Raw genomic sequence first — 14589 nt, forward strand, 5'->3', positions numbered from 1 at the left:
GGGTGCCAGCCCAAGCCACTGCCAAGCATCCCATGCAAGGTAGCAGGGTGTGGAGAAGCAATACAGCTTCTGAGACCTGTCTTGGGATTTCAAACAAGCTCTCAGTGTTGGACCAGCCGTTGGGGACATTAAAGGTGACAATCCTTTTAATGTGCGTGGTGCCTGCTCCCATCACACAGGCCTGCGTTTCGCCAGAGGTTTCTCTTACCGCTTGTAAATGCAATAGAGTTGTCATCGCCCTAATCTCAGTGGTTCTGCATGAGGAATGTTCGCCTCCCTTATCTCTCCAAAACTCCTGCCTCGAGTTTCCAGCTCGTTTGGATCACTTTGATGCTTTGCAACCCAACCTGGTTCTTAGCATAAGCTGGGAAAATCCATCATGTTCCTCGAGGTGAGAGGAAAATCCATGAAGATTTCCACCCACGTGTACCTACCCAAAGGGCATCGTCCTCTGATCTCCTGAGCCTGGTCTCCTTCGTGGTCCCCAGCACAAGCCAGTCCTTGCCGGGGGACACCGCTTGCCCCAGATGGGGACGGTGGCATTAGGGAATAGAGAATTTCTGGAATCCGTACCTGAGTCTCTGTACCAGGAAATCCAGGGAAAAGAAATTTCCTTGCACGGACATTACCAGGAACATCCCCCTCAGCAGCTTTGAGGTTCTTCCCGTGCTCCCACGTTCGGGCCTGATGTCTGAGTCCAGGGCCAGATTTTGGGGTGGGGGACATCTTCATCCAGCCCTGCACAAGGTGGGCAGTGGCTCAAAGGCTACAGAAAACCCCAAAAAAAGGCACTAAAGCTTCCTTTGGGCAGCCAGGGGAGAGGTTTCCTCCAGCATCTTCCCACCTGGAGGCATCAGAGCACCCATGGGTGCACTGTTGGGTCTGGCAGGGCTGCCTGCACCCAGCCGTGCAGGACAAGCACCCCAATTTCAACCAACCAGCAGAGTCCTCGGGGAGGTTTTATACCTCCCTGGCCTTGCCTGCTACCCCCAACAGCCAAATAACACCCTAAAATAACACAAACCCATGCATAAATTCGGTTTTCTTATTCAATTTTAATGCAAGTATTGAGGATTCCCCTGCCCAGAAGAAGTGACCTGAGGTGGCTCAGCTGTCCCAATATCAGCAGATGGCAGCCTCAGCAGCCTAAAAAACAGCTCTCTCACCCATCCCACAGCATCGACTGGGGGGTTCAGCACACCCCTGGGGGTCCCAGCACCCCCGCAGGGTTCCACCCCAGCACATGTGCCAGGCAGCCCAAGGGCTTCGCTCAGCAATGGCAAAAATGGAATTAATTAGGGAGGCAGAGTGCATAATAACATGTTTTTTAAAGCATGGTGTTTGCAGCAGACTTCTCTGGAGCAGGTTATTTATAGGATGATTCTATAACCTAAATAATACAGTGAAATTTTGCTGTGTTGCTCTGGGGTAGTGATGCTGGTCAGGTCCTGAGGGGGTGCAGATCCCCCAACTGATGCTCCCCAGGTGCCCCCAGCCCCTCTGTGGGTGCAGCAGCACATTTAGAAGCAAATCACCAGCTTGAGGATCCTGAACATTTCCCTTTTGGTGTTAATGTGGGTTAAATGAAGTAGTTTAACGAGCAGACCCTCATTAGGGGGTGCATGATCCCCACTGTGGGACCCCAAAGGGGAGGTGACAGTCACTGTGACGTGGACCTGCTGCTTCACCATAGCTTCATCCCAGCCCTGGGCTGCTGCAAACAGGGACAGGAGCCAGGGCCATACCCTGAGCTCCAGCAGTCCCAGCCCAGTTAGGAACTGGGGGGGTCCTCAGAGCGCCCAACCCCTGCTCACCCCAAGGGAGCCACAAAGCAGCAGGCAGGGATGCTCCAGCCACCCCCCCGCCCCAACACAAGAAATTAATCATCATTATATTCTTCTTCTTTCTTCCTCTTCTTCATCTTCTCCTCCCTCCTCCTCATCTTGTTTCTCTTCTCCCGCCTCTTCTTCATCTTGTTCCTCTTCTTCCTCCTCGTCTTCATCTTCCTCCTCCTCCTCCCCCTTTATTCCCTCTGGCTCCTCTCAGGTGTTTGACACTTGCCCAGGTTTAACCCATCGCTGCCCTCCTGCCCACACTCTCCTGGGTGGGCTGGGACAGCGGTGGCACTTGCCACCAGCAGAGGATTGTCCCCAAACCTTTGTCAGGACAAAGTGTGTTTGCAACAGGGTCCCCAAACCCCTCATTTAATTCGCCACAGTCAACAGTGAGGTCGTGGCCATGCTCCTCTCCCGTGCCTCGGTTTCCCCTTTGCCTGGGAGAGGCCCCGAAATGACCAGCAGGAAGCCGAGCAGATAAATAACCCCCAACATGTTCCTCCAACCACTTTAAAAGGAGAAATACCACCCACAGCCATGACAAATGGCTTTGTCTGGCTCACAAGAGGAACAGCAAACACCCAGAGAGCGGTGGCTGCCTCCACTCTGGAGTGGTAGGTGTATAAATATATAGTGAATAAAATGAATAGTTTTGTTTGTTCTGCTCTTATCTAATTTAATAGCTTCTGGGTGAGCAATTACTCGCTGTAACCAGAGCAAATAAGCAGCATTAGTGTAATTGGTTGAGTATTACTCTGCTTTATACTATATAATGCAACATTAGGACCTTGGCACTTACTCTTAAAAGAAGGTTTTCTGTTCCAGTCAAGGCTGGATGGATGCTTAGTGTGGGTTAGTCCTTAAACCCAGCTCCTTTATGCCGTCACCAGCTAGGAAGAACTGAGTTTGGGGGTTTCTTTTACCTTAATATGTGCTGCAGAAGATACTCGAGATGAAATGTCTCCTGGAGGAAAGGGTGAGAGGTCTCGCCCTGGGTCTGGATGCATCTCTGGATGCTCATCCTCCTCCCCAGCAAAACAAGGCTGAATTGGCCTGGCCAGCCTGAAAACATAAGGCTGGGTTTAAGAGAGAAGGAAAAAAAAAATTAACCTGTCAAGAAAGCAAGAGAAATCAGGCCATCATCTTCAGCCAGCCCAGCTATGTACACAGGTTTAAATGGTCATTAATGTGTCCCTCCCTGCTTGGAATCATATCTGGGTTAATGTCCTCGCCCACGCACCCGTGATGGACATCTCCATTAGGAGCAATTGAAACAGTGACATGAACTGTCTGGGGGAAAAAAAGAAAGATAAATTGGCTTTTGGGCTGGGGAGAGGTGGCTATTTCATATAAATCTGCTTATTTGCCTTGTTGCTGACGAGGAAATGGAAGCAGCTGCTCCAGATCCGGATGCGTGTGGAGACTGAATTGGGAAATGGGAGCTGAAAAACCCAAACCACAAGAGCTTTGGGGTTTTGCTGGGGTGTAATAAGCACCCTTTTTTCTCCAGCAACACCAAAACTTTATCCTCTTGGAAGCTGATGTATCTTTGCCCCATGGAGGTGTTTCCTCCAGCCATTCAGCCCTGGGAAGCAGAAGTAAAGCCCAATTCTACCAGGTGCCCCCTCTTCCCCTTTGAAACAGTCCCAGCAGCTCCCAGTCTTTCCAGTTGGCCTTACTGGTGTTGGAGGAAGGAGCTAGAAAGCTGGAGGGCGCTTGCCCCAGCTGTGCCTCAGTTTCCCCCCCTGTGGAAAAGAAAAGGGGACACACGACCCAGAGGGAGGAGGATGCAGCTGTGGCTCCTGTCACCTGCACCAGGACCAGGCTGGGGACCCAATAAAAGCCATTAGCCCCGCCAAAAAACAACAGCACCCCGTGAAAAGGCCTTTCACAAGCAAAACACTCGTCCCCTTTAAACCATTTAGCTCCCAGCCGGTCCAAGGCTGATTATGAAGATGCTCTCATTTATCCTGCAAAAGCTGCATCACGCCGCGAAGCCACACGGCCGCCCGTGCCGCGGCATCTAAACCCAGCTCGGAATAGCAGCGACCCCAAATCGGCTCACGCTCATTGACTAACCTTGTTAATCCTACAGAGAGAAAAAAAATACAACCTAGGAGGTCAGGGAATTTCTGCTACAAGCCCAAAGCCAGCTTCCTTTTGATAAAAGTGATTTATACTCTGCAAAATACCCAGAAGCAGCAGAAAGAGGTTTGATGCAGCCAGAGGAGAAGCTGGGCTTTGCTGGGTGAGATGCGATAGGCACGGGCAGGTTGGTGTGGGTGGACCAGACAGCTGCAAAAATCACTTTATTCAGGCTAAAGAAGGTTAATTTTGCAGGGGGAGGGGTCGGGATAGGTGGCTAACTGGTGCAGCGGGGGGAAAATTATAACTGAGAGCAAGAAAATGAAGTTTCAGATATGAAACGTGTGTTTCAGCAGCAAATTTCAGGTCCTGAGCATCCCAGAGCTGGGATAACACTTCTATTAGCTGAGAGCTCCAGCTTTGGTGCTGTGTTTGGATGCTGAACTGCCCGTGACAGTGGCAAACCGCCCCAAAATGTGGCCAGCACCCCATGCTGCAGGTCTTGGGGCTTTGCCGGAGTGATCTGTCTGCCCCTTCTTGCTCAGGTGACAAGAAGGGGACAGAGACCCCTGCGGGCTCCTGGTACACAACCAAGCTGAGACAGGTAACGGGATGGGGATGCTCACAGCCAGCCCTCCTCCGCAATTAGGAAGACAGGGTTGAGATCTTCCCAGATTTTAGCTGCTGGGTGAAATAAATTGAGTAAATAAATGCACACCAATTTGCTCTGTATTTTTTTGCAGGGATTGCCTTTTGTCCCTCATTTTACAGAAGTGCCATTGCGAGCTAAGCCAGGGCCAGTGTGACCGCATTGCTCAGCCTTCCCCATCTCCTCCCACCCTCAGAACAAGCAAAGAATTCCCTCTGTGTGACAATTTTCGCCCATCTAAAATAGGAAACATTAAAAATCTTTCCTGTTTCAGCTGGAGAACAATGTTTGGCTTAAAATGTAGAGGGATAAATCTGCCTCAGTGTCTCATGGACATCTATGCCTCATCACCACGCTCTGCCTTGTAAGATATCCCAGGCCAATAAAATAATTACAAAACACCCTCAACTGTGCCAGTTCTTCCTTGCCAGAGCCTGGGAATCGTTATTTTTAGCATCCCAGTCAGCCCTGGGCCGGGATGTTGGGCTTTGGGTACCACTAAACATCCCAACCCCTTCCCAATTTTCCTCCCCAGAGGTTTTCCCAACATTCTTCTCCTCCTCCTCACCTCATCTTATCTCCTAAGCGAAGTACGTCAAGCAGCATTAGCTCATCCTTCCCCTGATTCCTGCCCAGGGAGCATCCCTTGCAAAACAAATCGCTCCGTGTCAGCAGAAGTGTCTGGAGTGATAAAAGCCGTTCGGCGGCTCCGTACCAACATCCCCTGGACGCTCCCAAACGTATTAAGACCTTGAATATATCGGCAGATTTTCTGCTCCACCTGCCAGCCCAGCTGAGGAGAAACGAATCCTCAGGCTTGCTGGAGTTTTTCGCATCTCCTTTAAACCTCATGGGGATTTATGGCCCTTTGGTGGCTTTTACCTTTCTGGGGAGATGACAAAGTCCAAGCCAAGGTGCATGGTGGCCACTTGCCTCAATTTCCCCAGCTGTAAAAGAGAAAAGGTGATAATTCTTAGCAGCTTAGGATCTATTAACCCATTCCCTACATCACTGGTGGTAGCATGACCCCTCTTTTCCTCTCTTTTTGTTCCCTTTCCCCACTCCTTACTCACAATGGAGAAAGTTAACTTCCTAGGATCTCAAAGTCAATATAGTTGGAAAAGACACTTAAGATCATCAAGTCCAACCATAACCTAAATGAAGAATCTTCAAGCCCAGATAACCAGATCCTCAAGTAGAGAAGGAGTTAAGAAGAAGAATAAATAAAGCAGCAACCAAAGCTCCTTACTGTTCCTCCTTGGAAGATCCCAAATCCAACCCCTGAGTGATTGATAAGCATCCTACAGACCGTAATGGTCAGAAATACAGACCCTGTCAATGTGCATGAGTAGGTTTGGGGACCCCGTGTTTTGATTTTGATGTTTTCCTTAAAAATATATATATATATACAAATAAATAGAAAAGTACATTATAGTTCAGGAACACAGCAGCAAAGCATTTGGAAAAAAAACAACAACCCACACATCAACCTTTCCTTCTTGTTCCGTCTGGGTTGATTTATGCAGGTTACATTGATTTGTAACATGAATTTTGCAAGATCATTTAAAATTCCTTTTGTTGTACAACTTGGAGAAGCCTAAATGGGAATCTGAATATAATAACACTCTTCACTGAAGTAAAGCTCCTTTCATCCATCAAAAAAAAAAGCAGGCCCAGAGGTTCTCTCCTGGCTCCCGGCTTCTCTCTAATGACATCTCTATCTCCTGTCTTTCTATATATAATTCCCTTTCTCTGGGTCACTTGACCCATCACTGCAAAGCCGATGGCTCCAGGCTATGCTGTAGCAGGTGCCACATCTTGCAGTCAAATGCTGCAGCTCCCGGTGAGAAAAGAGGTAAAAAAAATGCCATAAATTGAAGTGACTGTGGGGATTTTAAGGCTTTCAGAAATATAATGACATGCGTTGGGTGGCTGCTGGTGGGTTCCCACCATCACTCTGCCACTGCTGTGGGGCAAAGACACCCATCCCTGTATCCCAACAGAGCAAAAATCCAGCATCCTTAGCCCTGGTTCTGCTTCAGCTGATGGAGATGAGGAGGATTTAATTGCAACCTTATGAGGAAAGGCTGAGGGAACTGGGGCTATGGAGCTGGAGAAGAGGAGACTGAGGGGTGACCTCATTAATGTTTACAGATATCTAAAGGGTGAGTGTCAGGAGGATGGAGCCAGGCTCTTCTCGGTGACAACCAGTGATAGGACAAGGGGTAATGGGTTCAAACTGGAACACAGGAGGTTCCACTTAAATCTGAGAAGAAACTTGTTGGGGGTGAGGGTGTCAGAGCCTGGCCCAGGCTGCCCAGGGAGGTTGTGGAGTCTCCTTCTCTGCAGACATTCCAACCTGCCTGGACACCTTCCTGCGTAACCTCATCTGGGTGTTCCTGCTCCATGGGGGGATTGCACTGGATGAGCTTTCCAGGGCCCTTCCAATCCCTGGCATTCTGTGATTCCCCAGTCCCAGCACACAATTTCTAAAGTGGCTTAAGGTGCTGCAGGACCTTCACCTGGGCTTTGGTGGCACTGACCTCATCCCCCCTGTGAGGGATGCTGACCTGGCTCCCAGCGACCTCCCTGCTCATCATCTCAGTTAATTAATCCTGCAAAGGGCGCACAGAGGCTGCCAGGCCCTGGAGATGACAACATGGCCCCTTGCGGTGGCTTTGGGGCTGTCATCTGCTCTTGTGACCTACCAGACCCTCATAAAGGCGGGGAGGTGGTGGTCCAAACCAGGCTACTCGGACAAGCAGTTTCCAAGTTTGCAATTTCATTTGTAAAAAGTCAGGTAGAAGAGTTTTCAGCCCGGATTTGCCCCTTCCCCCTGAGTTGTGCTGGGCCTCCCCAGCGCCAGGAGAAAGGAGGGAGCTCAGGGGACACTGCAGGGACATGGACATGGAGGATGCTCTCCAGATACTCTCCAGCCTTTAAGCCCAGACAGGAAAATTTCTCAGCACCAGCCCAGGAAGGGGGGAGCACAGACTGTTTTCACAGCTCTCTGTGAGTGTGACAAGGTGTCTGGGTTCAGCTCAGAGCTTTCAGGTGAATGAAAAGCTGGGTTTAGAGGCTTAAAAAAAAAAGAGGGAATTAAAAAAAAAAAAAAAAGGTGTTTTGCCATCTGAATCAATTCTCCCTCACTGGGCAAAGCTGACTGATTTGTAAACTGTGAGAAAAGAAGAAGCCGGTGAGCAAGAAATGCCAGATGAGGATAAGCTCAGAGCATCGCTAGGCAGAGGGATGCTGGTGCCCCAAGGACTTCTCTGTTTTTCTAGAAAAATGGGGAGGGAAAAGGACACTTTCTGGGGGTGGTTTCCCTTTCAGCTGGCTGGGGACCCTCTGAGGCCACCTTCTCTGAGCCTGCTCGCCCTGTTGATGGGCATCTTCTATGAGCAAGAGGAGAGAGGGATCAGCCAGGCAAGGGCAGCAAGAGTTCCAACCAAGCCACCTGCTTGGCTCCTCTTGACCCCGTCCCCTGCTTCCCTCGTTGGGAGAACCAGCCTGGAGCCTGTATCTTGCTGTTTAATTCCAATCCAAGCCTGTTTTTAGTGGAGGATAAAAGGCGAGTGCAGCACGGGTTAGCATTGCTAATTAGAAACAACCAGAGATTAAAGGGATGAAAACCAGGAGAGGAGACAGTAGCAGAATCAGAAATTTCTGCATCCAGAAGAAGAAACACTTAATAACGCGACTCCTGGCGTCCAAAAGCTGGTCCTGAAGGAAGAGCTGGAGAAACACGGTGCAGAAAATTCAGGTTGGCTCTGGGTGAGCCAGTTCAAGCCGTATCCCCAAACCAGGACACCCAAACTGGAACATGCACGAGGTCTTGAGCAGTGCCAGCTCAGCCGGTGCGTATCGAGGGACAAGTCAGAGACCCCCGAGCTTTCAGATCCTGTCTCCAAATCACATTCTGAGCCAGCATCTCCCCTCCAACCTGAATCAGAGCCCCTCAGCAAGCTGCCCAAGTCGTTTGGCATCTCTTGGGTTTGCTGCTGACCTATTTACAATGGTTTGGGTAGATCTCGGTCTCCAGCCCATGGATAATGTGATTATAAAGCTGTGTAATTGCTGCGTAATTGTCCTTCTTCCCCAGGCTGGGGCACCCTGGGGTTCCAGCTTCTCAATCTTAATTAAAAAGAATAAATCTTAATCAATCTCAATTGTAATTTCAGAGCTAAGAGCGAGGCAGGGGGAGGGTCCCCCAGCACACAACCAACCTTTGGGGTGGAAGGGAAACATGAACCCCTGTGGGGAAATTAGCCCGACAAAGAGTCTCAGAGAGGACGTGCCCCATCATCAGGGCTCTAATTGAGAACTCCTTTAAACAGTAATTTAACCCCTCAGCAGCTGATCATTTGGCAGAGGGGAGAGGAAGAGCCAGGCCATCCACCTGCCAGCTACAGAGCATTTCCAGACATTCAGGCATCATCCTCATTACATTTTATGTGGAAGGAAAAATGGGTATCTGGAAAGACTTGCTGAAGGGAAAGTCAGGAGGGAAGGTGGGGCAAAAAAAGAAGAAAATAAAAACAACCAAAAAGGCTGAAATGGGGTTAAATGATGCGGCATATGGGGGTGAGGGGGAAGAGGTCTGGATGCAAAGAAATGCCCTTTCAGAGCTTTTTCTTGAGGAGGAAATGGGCCAGATCTCATCTCCTGTATTAACTACTTTGTTTTCTTCACGCAATAACCTATCCCACCCAGTGTCTGGGGAAACCTAAACAAGTTGCAAAAAGGCTAAGAAAGAGTGAAATGAGGAAGAAAAGAGAAAACCGTGATCCCAAGAAGCTTCAGAGAGAGCTGATGGAGGAGGAGAACTCAGCTAATTACATCCTCAGAAACCTCACCGCTTCCAGATGAATTTTTAATGCAAAAAATAATGCTCTTTTCCAGTTATTTAACCATAAAAAGGAAAAGCTCTGGAGATTGCTGCACCATCCCCAAATATTTACTGTGTCCAGGCATCTCAAGACTACATGGAGAGGCAAACCAGAGCCAGGACTGGAGGAAGGCAGATGATGCCACCAACAGAGACCAGTTCTAGAACTCCAGCTTCGAAATGAGGGGGAATTGATCCACACCATTCCAAACCAGTCAGACTCACCACCACTGGTCCTGTCTTTGTTTTAAACCTCCTTTCATCCTGGTTGTTGCCTTGTGAGGAAGAGTAATCGCTCCCTGCTCGCCCTTCCACGCCGCTCGGGTTTTTATGGACCTGTGTTGCCGACCCCATCTGTCATCCCTTCCCTCTGCTGATGAGAGCAGGTTATTTAAGCTTTCCTCGTACATGAGCCGTTCCACCCCTCTGATCTCCCTTGACACCTCTCTAAATTGTCACCCAGGGAGCTCCGATTGTTGGCACAGCAGCTACGAGCCACAAGACACACGAGAGAAAGGTGTGGGCAGAAACCTCTAAAAGGGAAAATGTGAATATTTCCAGCTTTAAACATCTCACGTCCACCCAGGGATGCTTTCAGGCAGCATTCAGACCCATGACCTAGAAGCCCGATGTCCTAAAAAATGGTGTGTCTGTGATCATTGTGCAATTTTGGGCGTTGGGATGGAGAAGTCGCTTTCAGTAGCAGATCCACCATCATCCAAATAGCTGTTTAGCTTCTCTAGCAGCATCTTCCAGCAACCTATTCATCTTTTATGGATGGAGGGCTGTAAACTCTCCCTCCCTGTCCCCAGCTCCATTCTCAAAAACTATTCCATCAAAGAGATCTATGAAAGGCTCAGCTCCCAGCTGACAAGCTATCTATTTAAAGTTTACATGCCCGGGAACATTTACAAAGACTTATTAATGGAAAGAAAACTGCTGAAGGGAGCAAGCCCATATACAGCTACTACACAAACACAACTCCATTGCCATTTAATGCTCCCCAGCTCAGCGAAATAACATGTTCTCGCTCCTCATCCCATCCCATCCCATCCCTGTTTTGGTGCTCAGGGCTCACTTATTCACCACCATGTAGGTCCAAGAGTCTGGTGAAGATGGACAAGATGGCATATGTATCTCCACCTCACCAAGAGGTTGCAACAAAGAGCATCATCTAGGAGATGGCTGCAGAAATAAGAGTGTCCTTCCCAACCCAGGTCAGCTAAGAAATATAAGCGATTACACCCACGTATGTGTGCCCCTGGTGATGTTTTGTTCCCAGTACACTGAGAAGCAGACCATGACCTTAACTCCTCGAAATCAAAGATTTATCAGCGAACGCCTGCAAAGCTCATCAAACCAGGCGGGGAGCGCAGCCGAGATGAATGAACAATAAGGGCATCGCTTTTTCCTCTTCGTAACGCATGTGTAAATAAATGCAGCATTTCCAGCCAGGCGATGACATATCAAATGTGGCCAATCCAAGGTAATTGCTTGTGCTTTTTCTGGCTTCAGATTCCCAGCCTTGGGGTTTTCCACACGGAAGAAAAGCCATGCTCTTCTGATAAACACCTCTGGCCACGCAGCTTGCATTTAGTTTGGCAAGAGGACGAACCGATAAAAATTAAGCATGAGAAGATTTTTCTTTGGGATGAGGGGTGGAAAAGCCTGGGATGGCAACACCAAACCTCCCTCTTCCCCCACAGCCGGGTGGGAAAGGCCGTCAGAGCTAGAAAAAGGAATTCCCCAGCCACCCATAACTCCAGCTAATGGCATGGCCTCACCTATTGATTACCTGATGTGGCCTAATTAAGCAGCTGCTGGGAATTCCCAGCAAGATTTACGGACACCGCTTCGCAGTGCGTGGGTTTTGCGATGACACCAAGGACGTCGCTTTTAGTATTACTCCATTTGTTCATTATATTACCTCCTTTTACAGGTTCAATATTTTTTTTAAATAAAGCACTTTTATTGAGCCATTTCCTAATGAACAACCCTGCCAACTGGCTTCTTGCAAGATGTCAAGGGAATATTGACAGCTTATGTCGATGCAGTAAAAAGCGAAATAATGTTGTTAACTCCTCAAAGTTCACAGGTCCTTGCCTGCATAGAAATACCTTGGGAGGCAAAGAATAGATCCGCCATAAAAGTGGTTCCATGAATCACCTAACACTGCCCACCAACACCTTCTACAGAGCCCAGGCTTTGAAATATATAAGCTCGGCTCCATGTTCCCTGCAAGGAAATTTTTCCGTCTTTTAGGAAAGGTTTTCCTCTGCTCGGGCTCTATCATTATATTTATTATTATCTATGTGTGTATATATATATTATCTATATGCTGGATGCTGTGTTGGGGTGTCCCAGCCTGGGAAACAGGCGACGTGGTGGATCTTCACCTTGATTTAACCAGACAAAGCCAGCAGACCTGGAGCGGGAGGGCCAGATTTCATGAGGATTGAAGGAAAAGATGCAAAATGGGGTCAGATGCAGCAAGCACAGATCCAAAAAGCAGCAGGAGAGAGTGGAAAAGGGGAGTCAGAGAGCCAGCCAGCCGTCCAAGTTCATTGCCTCACCAACAGACAGCCCGTCTGGGGCTGGGAGAAGATGCTCTGCTCCAGAAAACTGTTTGGGGACTGAGAACAGACAAGAACAATTGCCCTCAGCTTGGCTTATTAGCTCAAAAATAACCACTTGCTGCAATTAAATCATCAGCAGGGTCTTCGCTCCTCATTTGGAGGTTTTAGTCATTGGAAATCAGGTTTATTCAAGGGTGAGCTGGAAAATTGCAGGGGGCAAGGAGACAAATAACACAGAGCTCACCTACCCTGTTGTTTGCTCGGAGTGAATTACATGGGTTTAAATTCAGACATGAGGTTATATCCAGGACATATTTCCTAGATAAATAAGCCACTAGCCTTTTCGACTTGTAACCAGGCAACATGCAGACATGTGGGTGTAGGACACCGAGGAATGTTTATATTGGGTATTATAACCTTTATTTACTGTTAGACCAGCGCTATTCTCTCATTCGGAAGACGAAAGGAAGGTTTATTGCCAAGCTGAGTGGATATGGACTCCTGCCTTATAGCCAAGCCCTAAAAGAAAGAAATATATATATATAAAAGAGGTATTAGATCTCTCCATCCTCCCCAAGCATCGGATCAAGGGTCCCTGCTGCAGCTCCTGGCCTGGGGAGCAGCTCTTTAAACATTTACCATGCTAAAAATCAGCAGCGAGTGAGACAGAAAAACAGAAAAACCACCCAGAGCAGCCTGATTTTCAGCCTTCAGAGACACGGAGCCATTAAACTTTCATGTCCACCCTTTGCCTCCTCCTTGCCCGGCTCTGATCTGGTTTAACAAACACGCAGTCCCAAGGAGCGGGATCTGCTGCGGGAGACATCGGGAAGATAAAAAAAGGCACCGGCGCCTGGGTATGGGATGCCGAGGTGCAAAATGCTAAGAAAAATGTGCTTTTGGGGGTTAGTATTTTCAGGATGACTTTCTTTCTGTGCCAGGAGATCTCCCTTTCACCAGCCCTACAAGACTGCCATGAATCACCTAACACAGCCCACCAACATCTTCTATAGAGCCCAGGCTTTGAAATATATAAGCCAAAGGGGGCATCACCAGGGCTATTAGAAAAGCAACCAGTATGGACATATATATAAGTTATATAAATAAAAGCATATAAAAGATATATAAATAAAAATGCATAAAATGTAAATATACAAAAATAACACACATATTTATATTTTAGTGGGTTTTCTCATCAGGATCTCATGGGAATAATTAAAAATAAAATACTCAGTAAGCTAACCACTTCAACAATACAAAAGATATCAAGGAAAAAATTATCCAGAATGGTTCAACTTCAGGCTTTGTACTTATTTCCTCCCTCATCCCCTGCGTTCTGCTGTCCCAAATTCCCTGGTTCACCTGGGTTTCCCACACAGGTTTGGGCTTTCCCTTTGGTGGAGTAAAACCACATGTCACAAGCAGATACATTTTCTGGAGGTTTGCATCAACCAGCAAGTCACCCACATTAAAAAATAACCCCCAAAAGCCATGTTTTCTGGCTGTCCACTCTGCTCTGCACTCCATTGATGCACAGGAGCCTTGGGCACGGCTGCTGCACAATGATTCGCACAGCAAAAATAAGGTTATTTAAGCAAAATTAAGGTCATTTAAGTCCTTAACAAGGTGGGGATGGTGGGTACCAGCTCTCCCATGGTTCTTCTCCTTCCACGCCAGCAAAGCCCATAAATACATCGTGTACCTGATGCATCCGCAGCAGCTTGGAAGAATTTAATTTTGTACCACCTTGCCTGCAATTTTGTGATGCGATGCTTCGCCTGCTGTTTATCCACATTAAGCACGTTTGGCCTCTTTCTGCAGAGACCTTTCTGGGACACTTTCCAGCCGTCTGTCTCTGTTTATCTTGCATCCGTGATAGGGAAAGGGGAAAAAAGTAATAATTAAAAAAACCCACCCCCGACCCAACCTCCAGGCAGGCAATCTGGTCTCTTCAGTGCACAGCACGTCTTCCCTCCTCTTCTTGCTGACCTGTTCTTGTCCCTATTTTATTTTATGTTTAATTTTATTTTTTCCCCCTTCTCCATGCCTTCGCTACTCTAATAAAAACTGGTCTTTAGGAGACTAAGGGAAGAGCTGGATTAATTTTGCTGTGGCCCTGAAAGCTGACCTACCCATCTTCGGGCCACTTTAATAGACTACAGTGTCTCAAGCCCAATTAATATCTGGCTAAAAACTGCCTCGTGTACATGCTTGGAAAAAAAATACATAGCATTTTTTATAGGAAGGATTTACTCTCAGCCAGGGATGCAAATCAGGGTGATGGAAACACCGAAATAATGGACTTTGAGCAGCCAGTTACAAGGCACAAGGGTGCCTAAGGACCAATAACCAGGGCAGCCCCAGTGGTTTGTTCAGGAATAACTCACAGCATCACCCCAGGATGAAGCAGCAACTCATGGTAAAACATCTATTGGCCAAGAAACATCCCAGCAACCTGCTGCCACAAGGAGCGACCATCTCCCTCCACCTTATCACCTCCCACTTTCTAGGACCACCCCCTGTTGCCCAAGCACCTCCCTCTCTCCACCCCTTATT

At 48.1% G+C, this 14589-nt stretch overlaps 1 protein-coding gene across 6 annotated transcripts in view; it reads right to left on the bottom strand.

Annotated features, from left to right (window-relative positions):
• The window catches only part of LOC110355089 (uncharacterized), a 61615-nt gene that overhangs the window by 4019 nt on the left and 43007 nt on the right, over positions 1-14589 (bottom strand). For 3 of the 6 annotated variants that reach the window (XM_065077105.1, XM_065077108.1, XM_065077107.1), the window contains 2 exons: positions 5452-5516; positions 2759-2911 (listed from right to left, as the gene is read on the bottom strand). In XM_065077105.1, the coding sequence (XP_064933177.1) occupies positions 2759-2911; positions 5452-5516 (218 nt within the window). The other 3 variants (XM_065077106.1, XR_010475479.1, XR_010475480.1) reach the window with 3 other exon arrangements.

The sequence above is a fragment of the Columba livia genome, chromosome 11, assembly GCF_036013475.1.
Source record: "Columba livia isolate bColLiv1 breed racing homer chromosome 11, bColLiv1.pat.W.v2, whole genome shotgun sequence".
Lineage (NCBI taxonomy): Eukaryota > Metazoa > Chordata > Aves > Columbiformes > Columbidae > Columba > Columba livia.